The sequence below is a fragment of the Corvus cornix genome, chromosome 9, assembly GCF_000738735.6.
Source record: "Corvus cornix cornix isolate S_Up_H32 chromosome 9, ASM73873v5, whole genome shotgun sequence".
Classification (NCBI taxonomy): domain Eukaryota; kingdom Metazoa; phylum Chordata; class Aves; order Passeriformes; family Corvidae; genus Corvus; species Corvus cornix.
In genome coordinates, this window is record NC_046339.1 from 17,647,765 (window position 1) to 17,659,776 (window position 12,012).

Below are 12,012 nucleotides of genomic sequence, written 5' to 3' on the forward strand. Positions count from 1 at the left end.
GATCGTCAAAATAAAACTTCGGAGTGAAACAGAAAACACTCCCCGAAACTTGCACAGAGCTGCCCCGGCTGACACCCCCTCCCCCTCCCCCTCTTCTCCATGGGGACGGCGGCAGCGCCGGGATTCACCATCCCACAGCGCTGGACCTGCGGTCCCCACGTGGGGACAGGGACAGCGGCACCGCCGGGACTCGCGGTCCCACAGGGGCCGCCCCTCCCGCGCAGCGCCGGAGACAGCGCGGGGTCCCTGCCGCGCGCTGATGTCACTGCCGTAGCTGCCCGCCGCGCTGCCGGGGCTCGGTGCGCCGCCCTCCCCCTCCCCTGGCGCAAGACGGGCGCAGCAGCCCCACGGCCGCCCGGGCGCGGTGTCACGGAGCCGGGGAGCGGCGGGCGCGGGCGGGGTCTGAGCACGGCCCGCGGGCAGCGCGGTGGGAACGCGGCGGGGCCTGGCGGCCGCGCGGCGCAGGCGCGGTGCGGGCCGGGCCGCCATGCCGACCGTCAGCGTGAAGCGGGACCTGCTGTTCCAGGCGCTGGGCAGGACTTACAGTGAGTGTCCGGCATCCCCGCTGTGCTGCGGGACGCGCCGGCCCCGCGCCGCGGCGCCTCCGCCGCTGCCCGCCCCGGCCGGGGCGAAGCCTTGAGCGCGCACGGTCCCGCCGGCCGCACCCTCCGCGCTCCGCGTGTCCCATGTCCCGGGGCTGCACTGGGACCCTCGGGGAAGCCCAGGCCTCAGTCCGCCGGTGGCTCCCCTGCCGCCTGCTCCTCCCCAGCCCATGGCACGCCAGGCACAGCCATGTGTTATCCCTGGCCCCTTCAGCCCATTGCCCCCACACGCACTGCTTGAGCCCGAATCTCTCGGGAAATGGCGGTTTCTGGTTGGAGTTTCACTGTCTGTTTTAGGATCTGGTTAAATCAAGAAGGAGAGAGAAGAGGTGGGAGAAGGCAAAGCGAGCAGTGAATAGCGTGGGTTTATTCAGTCCTTCCTTCCTGACTCAGGAAACAAATTTAATAACTGTTCGGCTGAAGCAGCATTGAGGGACGTGCAGTGGTTTAGACTAGGCAGGAGCTGTGGCTCTTCAGACAGCCCGGTGCAAATCTCCATTGTCAGATCAGGGCTGTGTTACTGACTTGTTACAACGCAGTTGATGCAACCTCTGTAGAACAACCTGACTGATTAGATAGGAGCAGTTGGCAGAAGCTGCCCAGTTATTCCCTCCTGTTTTCATTGTCTGTTCAGGCCAGAGTTGCTCTGACAAACGTGGCTGATGACCTGAACTCCAAGGCTCAGAAGCCCTCCCTTGTGACTGTAAGAATACCATATCAATAAATTGAATACATACTAGAGAAGCTGCTACTCAGATGGAAATATAAGGAAAATTCTTTAAATTACTTTTTCCTTTTTTCTTTAAAATAGCATTTGTTATCTTGTTTGAAAACATTCCAAACACACACACACAAAATTAGGTCTGAGATCTGCTTATTAATCAAAATTCACCTTCTTCCTTCACAGCGGATGAAGAATTTGATGAGCTTTGTTTTGAGTTTGGTTTGGAGCTTGATGAAATTGTAAGTAACGTTTTTATTTGTTGCTTTCTATTTGGTAAGAGTTTGTATAGCGTTATTTCCAGCATATCCCCTGGTAGAGTGTTATAATGGACTGTACTAACACAGGTGTTTTGAATATGAAAAAAACCCCTCAGATATGCAAAAGTTACTGCCTTGGAAGCAAGAGACTCCAAGATGGCATAGTGCTGTACTTTCTGGAGGTCAGCACTCCGTGCCACTTGATCTTCAGTCTCAGGCCCCTTTTTATTTAGCAGCATAAATATGGCCATAGACCACGTATTGATTATATTTTACAAGATCTGTTTGGTTTTGTTTGATATGCAGTCGTCTGTGCAATATCCACAAAAAATATATTTGTTCTGGACATTGTTAGCTGAGTTGTAACTAATTTATATTTAACGTTTTGATTTAGATTCTGTACTTGTGGAGATTTGCTAGCCCTGATAACTATCCATGCAAATCTTGTTCAAGTAGACCTGTTTTGGTTTTACCTTTTAATTTTAATTTATTGGCTTTTTAATGACATTTATCAAAAGACATCTGAACATCATATGTTATGCTTAATTTCAGAATAAACTTGATTATGACAAGTCATTTGCCAATCTATTGCCAAAAGTAAGGTCTCAGATCTCTCCTGGGATCTGACAGCCTGGAGGTTCTTGCTTCTCTAATCTCTTTTCTTAAAATTTTAATACTGAATTTTTCCTTTGGTACACTGTTTTACAGTTTCTGAGTTTGAGGTCTTATGTAATTTCTCATATTTGGTGTATCCATTTGCTGTATAGATGCAAATTATACTGTTAAACTTCTAATTAAAACAGTTTCTCCTGTCATATCACAGTCATACTTGTGTCAGCGTTAAGATATATCAGGTTAAAACCACATTTTTGCTTAATTTCAGACATCTGAGAAGGACATTATAAGTAAAGAAAAAGGTGAAGAAAAGGCAAAGGGTGCATCTGATGTCATTCTCTATAAAATTGATGTTCCTGCCAACCGTTATGATCTGCTTTGCCTGGAAGGATTGGTCCGAGGACTGCAGGTCTTTAAGGAAAGGTAAGGCAGAGTTGTGAGATTTCTTTGTCATTTGTTATTTGTTGAAATATGGGGCCATTTCTGGTCAGCAAACAGAACTTCCTACTTGCTTGGATTTGAGTATGATTTGATGTATAGATCAGATGCTTCAGATGTTCCTCCGGAGAGGATCTATTGCATAACTTTAAAAGACTAGACTAGAGTGCTATTGGGTTTTGGATCTGTTCTAAAAAGTTTTCAATTGCTATTCTATTTGAGACTTGTCCTCTGTAAAGAGCTTCTGCAGAGAAGCTTTCTGGTGATCCTTTGTAATAAATACCAAACCAAATAATTTATTTCACTTTTCTGCAATAACTTGTTGAGTTCTTCCTTTCTAGTTCAGTAATCTGTTTACCATCCCATAAAAAACAAGTTTTGCACAGTTAACTAATTACATGCCAAGAAACATTACCAAGAAAGTTTTCTACATATAATTGCTGCTACATTTCTAGAGTTTCCTGCATTTCAGCTACAGACTTACTTCTGTTGTTGTTTTAGGATAAATCTCCCTAGATATGAAAAGATAATACCAGCTGAGGGTGAAGGTCAGAGGCTGATTATCACTGAACAGGTAAAAGTGTTTACTGCACCTTTGTAAATGTATTGAGAGTTGCTGAAGCAGCAAGATCCATATCAGTATGATTTTGTAAGAGCAGTGAGACTGGAAATCTTGTGTGCAGAGCAAGAGCTAAAGAAATTTAAATATCTCTGCTCGTTGTGATCTATTCTTAGGAAAGAGGAGTGGGAGGAACAATAGACAAATTGTTTTGGGTGAACCTATTAGCAGATCAAATCAAAGTTTCAGATGCTCACTTGAAATGTGCATGCTGCTGTTGTAAATTGCAGACTGCCCAGATCCGGCCTCATGCTGTAGCTGCCGTCATCCGAAATATAACTTTTACCAAGGACCGTTACGACAGTTTCATTGACCTCCAAGAGAAACTGCACCAAAATATTTGCAGGTTAGTGCTCAAATTTAAAGTAGTGCATAGTGCCTGTGTATCTTTTTATCACATGATGAGACTGCACGTCCCCATTGCAGAGAGGTGTTACGGTTATGGCAAGGAAAATCTTCTCTAGCACCTCTCTTGATCCTTCTCATTTCTTTACCTGTTCTGTCTGCTGCTAATATTGTTCAACATAAATAGCTGTTTTAGATCATGCAACAGCTCAGACAGAAGTGTTTAGCAACATTCCCATTGGATTTGTCTTGGCTAGTGTTGTAGTTTGTAATAATATTTATTAAAATGTTATTAGTGAAATAATTTCTAGGCTTCACAAAATTATCTGTCTACTTTTTCAGTAAGCTCTGTGAATGCATAGAAGTGTAAAGCATCATACTCTAAGAAACTCCAAGTATTACTAGTAAAAACATTATTTTGCCTTCTTTCTTTCTAGGAAAAGAGCGTTAGTAGCAATAGGTACCCATGACTTGGACACCATCTCGGGTCCATTTACTTTTACAGCCAAAGCACCTTCTGAAATTAAATTTAAGCCCTTGAATCAATCCAAGGAGTACACAGCCTCACAAATTATGGATCTGTATAGGGTAAGTGAGATTTTTCAGACTTGTTGCACTAAATGTAGGAAGATAAATTTCCAAGGCTAAATATCTCTCATAACCTTGCTATTAAAAGTTGTTCCTACAAATAAAACACAGTTATCTTCCGTAGCTTCACAGCCAGTGAACATTCCGTATTTTGCTTATCATGAGAAATGCATGGTAATATTTTATTTTCATTGTTTGTGAAAGATACATTTGGGGCTAAGAGCAACTCTTAGAATAGTGGGTTTGGTAGTAAGTTTCTGATTTATCAAGTAAAGTCTGGCACTGCTCCTGGCCCAGCATCCTGATGAAACCAGGCAAATGCTAGGAAAAGATTCTATCAGGTCTGATTTGACAGTGTTTTGTGGGCCAGTTCCAATGACAGTATTTGAAAATGCTACTATTTATCACTGTCATTACAATACACAGCTCTGCTGGAACACGTACTGGCCATAGAGACAAATCCTCAAGTATCTCTGACTAAAGAGTAAGAGAGCTCAGAAGCAAGAGAGACTAAAAGGAAATTTTTTGGTACAGGACATACCTATGTCATTAGAACAAATGTAAAATTTGAATCAAATTTAGGTATAAATGTGTCAGTATCCAGCAATTTATAACTAAAAGTATTGTAGTGCTAATTTTTATCACTTTTAAGTAGAGTTCCTGTAGAGTAAGGATATTGGCAATGTTTGTCTGCTGTGTTGAACAGGGGTGTCATTTGGACTGCATAGACTATGCATGTTTGAGAGAATCCTTAAATAATCTTCAGTACTTCTGAAGAAAACCAAAAATGCAGTTCTCTCATTTCAAGCTTTTCCTGCTGCTGGGAGCAAACACCCTTTGCTAGTAAAATACCTAATTCTAACCCAATTCTTCCCACCTTCAAAATTCCCCTTAATCACTCGGCAAAGGATTGTGGCTCTGTGGAAGTTCACCTGTGAGCTGAAGTGAAATTCAGGCTGTGCTTTGTTTCTCCAGACTGACAGCCACCTTCGGCACTATTTGCATCTGATTGAAAACAAGCCACGTTACCCTGTCATTTATGACAGCAATGGGGTTGTTCTGTCCATGCCACCAATCATCAATGGTAAGATTAATTTGTGACTGCTTTGTACTGTTACTGCTGTTTTGTGTGTGAATTCATGTCTGACAGAAACACTGATGTGTAATAGGGATTATTATGTTTTCTTAACTGATTCACTCACAATTTCATATAGTCTTCTTTCCTTCTTTCAGTTTAAAGGTAGTCACATTTTTGCTCCCTCCCTAGGCAGCTAGTGTTCCTTTTTCTCATCTTCATCAGAAGGATGTAAAAGTCCTACTGCAAACCTCTGCATTTAGCTTCTCATACCCTTCTGCAACTCAACGAAGTACCTTGTGACAGGAACTTCTGTTAGGAAAGCATTTTGTTTAGCTAGAAGAAGCCTGCAAGAGGTTATTTTGTAAACTGATAACTGTAACTGGTAACTGCAACTTTGTATTCCATTTTATGAGGTCACAGCAGGGAACTTACCAGCAATGTGAACTAGTTTTTATGGACCCTATTGCTATCACACAAGTGATTTCCCGAGAGTTTAATGGCTTAAAAATAATAAATTGGTCTAGACTTCTTTTGCATTGTTTCTAAACATGGGTTTCCTCTGAATGCAAAAGAAACTGTGGGTGATTTTTGAGAACTACATTTATTGAAGCCGTCTAATGGCATAACAAGAATTACTTCTTTAAGAAAGATATTTCGTTATACCTATATACTGAAATATATGTCAGGAATCAGTAAATTTCCCTACACTGACCAATGGATCTGCAGTGGTAATCTCTTTGGATGTATGCTTCCTAATAGACCTTTATCCAGCTAACCCAAATCTTCTTAAAAGGCAGCTCAAACTCTCTGGCAGGAACTGGTAACAAAAACTGTTCTGAATTGAAGGTGGTGTCAACCACTGTGCCTGATCCTTCTTTGTTAGGCTCATTCCAGCTTGGGTGTGTTCCATGTATAAGCACAGCATATTGTTTATATTTTATCAATTAAAAAGGTTGAGCTAAATTTAGCACCCTCCTGTGCTTTAGAGAACAGTATCTAAGAGAGGCTTCCAGGTTAGAGGTCCTTTTTAAACAGATAGTGCAATGTAAACATCTGTATGGGTTGTTTGGATTATCTACAAGCACTGAAGTGAAGGGTTGTATTTGCTTTGAAGCAAGTCCAGAGATGCTGAATACATTCCATCAGCAAAGAGACACAGCTCAGCTATAAGGGAGTACAAGATCCCTCAGTCCTGAGATCTCTGGTGCACCTACCTTCCAGTCTATCTGTGACCTAGTTTCTCAGATAGGAAACTAAACCAGAGAAGCTAAGTCAGGGTCAAACAAAGGAAGCAGGAATTCCCATGTATATCCAAATGCTTTCTTTTGCCTCTGGTGCGGTGCATGTTCATTAATGAATGGTGCAAGGAAAGGCAGAAAGGACAAAGAGGTTGGATTTGGCATGATCCCACAACAGTTCTAGGACTGTGCACGCCCATTCCTGCATGATTCCCAGCAATGGAATTCACTCCAGGTGTGCACCGCCCATCCGTACCTAACAGGCAGAATGAGATCTCTGTACAGCTGCTCCAGATTGCTTGTGGCTTACTAACAAACCCCACTTTTGTAGGGAACCAGCTACTGGGGGACTTTGCATCCAGTTTTCAAAAGAGACACTAAAGAAAAATTTTGAGTGCACCAGGGATGCGCTTCAATGCGCACATCATAACTCCCAGTACACACAAAGCAAATTCATGCCTAGAAGAGACCCATAGAGGACCTAAATCACAACCGTAGAGCAACGTGTAGTGTATCAGCAGACAGTGTCAGGACATCACAAAATGGCTATTGATAGTCATTAGTCTAAATCACTTTTTTTAAAACCATTTCATTTATTCCTGCCCAAGGAAATGACACATCACACATCTGATGCAAATGTGAGACTAAACCGAGGGAAGATGGGTTGCTGTGGCAGTGCAGAGCCCTTTCCTAAACAGCAGATGGCCACTGTTCTGTTAGCTGGCTTTCCAGCTGAGTGCCAGGATACCTGTAGATGCCTGTCTCTTGCAGTGTAAAGCATAACCCAGTCAGAGTGTCTGTTCTGTCTTCTTCCTTTTATTTGATTCTTAAATTAAAAAATGAAAAGAACTGCTATTCTGCCAACAGCTCTGAATGTTGGTGCAGTAGACAGTGTTTTTTTTAAAGCTGTGGAAGATGACAGTGATCTTTCTAACACAAAATGAGTATCAGTGTTACTGCAATAAAACTAATATTTCTTAACATGTTTTTGTTTTCACATGTTTTAGGAGATCATACAAAAATAAGCCTAAATACCAGAAATGTGTTTATTGAATGTACAGGCACAGATATTACGAAGGTAAATCTTTCCAGCTTTTAATATGCATTAATATAATTGTTTTCCCTTTGGATAATAGAGCTCCAATACAAAGACCTACAACAACACAGCATTTCCTGTAGGGAGCCAACCTTCCAATACAAAAGTTGTAGGACTGTGGAATTCCCTTGACACAGTTTCAGGCTTGCTCTATAGATAGCATTGTGTTTCCACTGAATTTTGATTTTACTGTATCTTTATGTTGACACTAAGTGTTCAGCTTGTATGAGAAAATAATTCAAGTAAATTAGAGACTGTTTGTCCTTGTCGAACACTTTTTCTAAATCTGAAAGACTTTGAAAAGAGTAAAATTTACTAAGACTGCCTGTTTTGGCAGAATACTCTTTGTAAAGATTCATTTTGTCTTCTACTGAAAATTTGGGCTGAGGGAAAAAAGTAAACAATTTTTCTACTTAGTTATCTTTTTCAAGCAGGGATGCTTTACAAATAATTGCTAAATTCAAGTCTTTCCGTATGCAAATTCTGTAACTCAAAGCTGAAGCATGAAAGCCTAGGAGTTATAATTTCCTGTTCTTGAATATAAGTTGTGCATTCCTTGATAGTTTCCCAAAAGTGTGTAACTTGATGCTTAAGAGCAAAACTGCTTTTAACTTACCCTACTACATAATGACATGTTAACAACACAAATAAATTTACATGTTGGGAAGTGGCTTCTAAACAAACTAATAAATAACTGTTTCTTGCTAATGCTTGTCTTGATAGTAAAAATAAATATAGTGTTGTTCTGTTTACATGAAGGAAATTACACTGTTAGGCATCAAAAAAAAACCCTTTGTAGATTGAGACGTTCATCTGAATCTCATTATTATGTTCCATTATACTAATCTCTTAAAATATTAACAGTAAAACAAAAATAACCAAAAACCCAAGATTATTTGATAATGTATTGCTAAAAAATGCACAGTCCTTCAACCTCTCCATTCTCACTTGAACTTTAGTAAAATGACTAATAAGACAGAGAGTTAGGAAGACCCAGCTCCAAATAGTAATAAACCCCCTGTGTTTCTAAAGAACAGAGTTTAGAAAAGATACACAATTCCTTCAGAACATTGAAAACCAAAGATTTTCAAGTTTTGCACAAATGTCTTCATCAGAAGGAATATGTTTTTTAAAATTCGATCTAGTGTTCTACACTGCTGGGAAATTGGTGATTATTAAATAGAATAGAATGAAGAGGGTGTAAGATGAGATATTTTCCCTGTTTCTTTGTTAAGATATTTTGTCTACTTGAACACAGTAGATGGCAGATTTCAATGTGATTTTTATGTTTGTTTTGTAGGCAAAAATTGTTCTTGATATTATAGTCACAATGTTCAGTGAATATTGTGAGAAGCCATTCACGTGAGTATAAATCTCCAGACAGAGAGACATTACATTTGGGCCATGTGTTAAAAACATTTTTACTTATATTTTTCTGTCTCTCTCAGTGTTGAAGCAGCAGAAGTGGTTTATCCCAATGGGAAGACCCACATCTATCCGGTAAGCACAGCATTAGGATATATCTGTGTCCTTAGGGAGAGGGCTTTATTTACACAAAGTCTAGTAAGAGTGACATTGTGGTTTTTTCCTGCAGTGGCAGCATGTGCTGGTTCTGGGGTGTAGTGTAAAGACCCAGCTTGGCACTCTCTCTGTATTAGTAGGTTGTGTATACACAACCCTCTGTATTGTGGGGTTAGAGCCTTCTCTAACCCCACAAAAAATAACTCCAGCTCCAGCTTCTCCTTGTCTAGGAAACTCATTCTGAAGCTCCACTGAATTATGATGAGGTTAAAAAGACACTATTATGGTTTAGAGTGCATGTGATAGGAACTCTTTCAGAAACAAGTAAAGGTTGCAATCAAAGGTCATAATCTGTGTCTAAAGCTTTTAAAACCTACATGTTCCAAATCGGGAAAAATTAATGCAGGAAGAGGTCCTTCAGCCTTAAAGCCTATGGACAACTGAAATCAGCCTCAGCATAATGTACTTATCAGATCTGGAAGCTTTAATGCCCTTCAGTTAAAATAACCTTGTAACACTGCATTTTTCAGTCTTTCACTTTACAGACACCAACTATGTAAAGGTCTATAAGGCCGAATGTTGACTTCAGGTGCAGTTCAGAGCCCCAGACAGACCTCTTTGCAGTAATGGAGTCTTACATTTTTATTCTCTTAATAAGTATAAAGAAAGCAGTTCCTCCTGTTTCCTGAAAGTAACTGAAGACAGATCTGGTTGAGTTCATAAAATCGGATATATCAAGCAAGTACAGACTTTTTTTTGCTGAGAGGTTTTCTAGTGTCATTTTAGCTTTTTCTTTTCACAATGTCAGTTTTAATCACCAGAGGAAAGATGTAAAATCCTGAAAAGATAGCCAACAAAATAGAAATTTCTCCAGTAACCTAAGCAGCTTCCCTAGATAAAATAGAGAAAAAAAAATCCCCAAAGTTTCAGATGCTATGGTTTTTAAGCATTTGTATATCAATAAGTTTAGAAACACATGAAATACTTATATACATACAAAATAACTTCCTTAAATATGTTGCACACTTGCTAAGTAAAATACTGGAAGGTATTTGTGTGCCAATAAAGAAATAGAAAGTTTTCTTTCTTTTTCATCCTAAAAGTCATTTGATCTGTACAAGACCGTGAGATCTCATGCATGACCATTCTGTGCTTTAGGGCTTTGACTTAGGATGAACTGGTCACCAGAAACTTTCAGTGACTCTGTTGCTCGCATATATCAGAAATTATCGGAAGTTTCAATAATGGGGATTTCATGCTGCATTCACCCTTCCAGCTTAACCAAGAACAGCTTTTGCATCACATACTAGAGTATATTTTCAACAATCCTGTTAACTTTAGAATGCTAAATTTAGTCTAATATTCCACATTTGTCTTCTGTGGGTGTCATTTTAGTATAGCAATTAGAAGCTAGATTACTAAGACTGAATCCTCTTAGGTAGAAATGGAGGCACGGTGTATGCTTAAAATCTTTGTCTTTTTTTTTAGGAGCTGGCTTATCGAACAGAGAAGGTGAAACCTGAATACATTAACAAGAAAATAGGAATCAGGTGGGTTACTGCTAATGAAAACATAGTTTATGTTAACCATGACAAAGGTACTAGAAGACATTGATTATTGCATTGTTTTAAAAATGTTTAGACTATGTGATTTTTTTTAATTTATCAAAAATTCAGGGGTTATCTTGGGTAATTAGATCGACTCTAATTCTTCCCCTGCTTTCAGGGAATGATTCTTCACGGCTTCACACAACTGTTATGAAGAAAAATGGCCATCTCATGAGTGAGAATCTGAGCTGGTTCTGTTTGAATGCTAAGACTGTGTACAGTCCATAAAGCACTTGCAGATTCTTCAGGATATGAGGCAATGCAGAAGGAACATTGATTACTTTACAAAGCCAGTCAATACAGTGCAAAATCCATAAATTACCACTCTCTTGTTTTGTTTCAGGGAAACTCCATCAAGCCTGGCAAAGCTGCTGACTAGGATGTGTTTGAAGTCACACGTCACAGGGAATGGGAACCATATAGAGGTTGAAATCCCTCCTACCAGAGCAGACATTATCCATGCCTGTGATATCGTAGAAGATGCAGCAATAGCTTATGGTTATAACAACATTCAGATGGTGATTCCGAAAACGTACACCATAGCTAATCAAGTAAGATTGCCCCTTCAAATGAATGCTCTGTTGTCAGTAAATGACTGCTGCATGCCAGAAGGGCTTTGGGGAAAACAGAACCTAGGAATTAAATATTTTGACATGCTTTGCCTTGAGAAGTATTTACCATGGATGGGATACAAAACAGATGCCCCACTGATTTGAATAAGCCTAAGACCAGTGGTTGCTGGTACTTGAAAAAAGACAGGGTTTAAGTAGGGAGCCCGTATTAAATCTCTAACTGGGAGATTCATTTCCTCAGGCAAGCCTAAGGGCAGCTGGCTAATGCTTTCAAAAATTTTAAGCACATGAGCATTCCCTCCTTTGTGAATTCACCATCATGTAACAGGCAGAACCACCTCAGGAAAGAATAGCAAAATGCTTTTAGATGGAAGCTGAAAACTGTTTTGTTTCATTTTAGCTCCCCCTCAATAAGCTCGCAGAACTTCTGAGACTGGACTTGGCAGCTGCTGGATTCACTGAAGCACTCACTTTTGCCCTGGTATATTACATTGATTTCATGTTCTTTTCAGTCGCATGTTGGAACAGTGATGCAATCAAAACTGCAGAGGATGGTCTGAGGATATGTTGTATAAACGTACCAGTATCACCCAGTACTGTTTTGGCAGCTGATTGCTTACTAGGGCTTTGGAATCATAGTATAGTATTTGGTGAGTTTGTAGGTCAGAAAAATGAAATGAGTCACTGTTAATGTGGCATTTAGTTCTAAGTA

At 40.2% G+C, this 12,012-nt stretch overlaps 1 protein-coding gene across 1 annotated transcript in view; it reads left to right on the forward strand.

The window, feature by feature from the left end:
• The first annotated feature begins 444 nt into the window (after window positions 1-444).
• FARSB (phenylalanyl-tRNA synthetase subunit beta) overlaps window positions 445-12,012 on the forward strand; it is a 37,117-nt gene continuing 25,549 nt past the window's right edge. Inside the window, exons 1-13 of the mRNA XM_039557025.1 lie at window positions 445-545; window positions 1,510-1,565; window positions 2,467-2,621; window positions 3,138-3,210; window positions 3,486-3,601; window positions 4,038-4,188; window positions 5,164-5,272; window positions 7,512-7,582; window positions 8,901-8,962; window positions 9,049-9,100; window positions 10,610-10,671; window positions 11,072-11,279; window positions 11,701-11,781. Coding sequence (XP_039412959.1) covers window positions 488-545; window positions 1,510-1,565; window positions 2,467-2,621; window positions 3,138-3,210; window positions 3,486-3,601; window positions 4,038-4,188; window positions 5,164-5,272; window positions 7,512-7,582; window positions 8,901-8,962; window positions 9,049-9,100; window positions 10,610-10,671; window positions 11,072-11,279; window positions 11,701-11,781 — 1,254 coding nt within the window. The 5' untranslated portion in view covers window positions 445-487. The remainder of the gene's footprint in view (window positions 546-1,509; window positions 1,566-2,466; window positions 2,622-3,137; window positions 3,211-3,485; window positions 3,602-4,037; window positions 4,189-5,163; window positions 5,273-7,511; window positions 7,583-8,900; window positions 8,963-9,048; window positions 9,101-10,609; window positions 10,672-11,071; window positions 11,280-11,700; window positions 11,782-12,012) is intronic.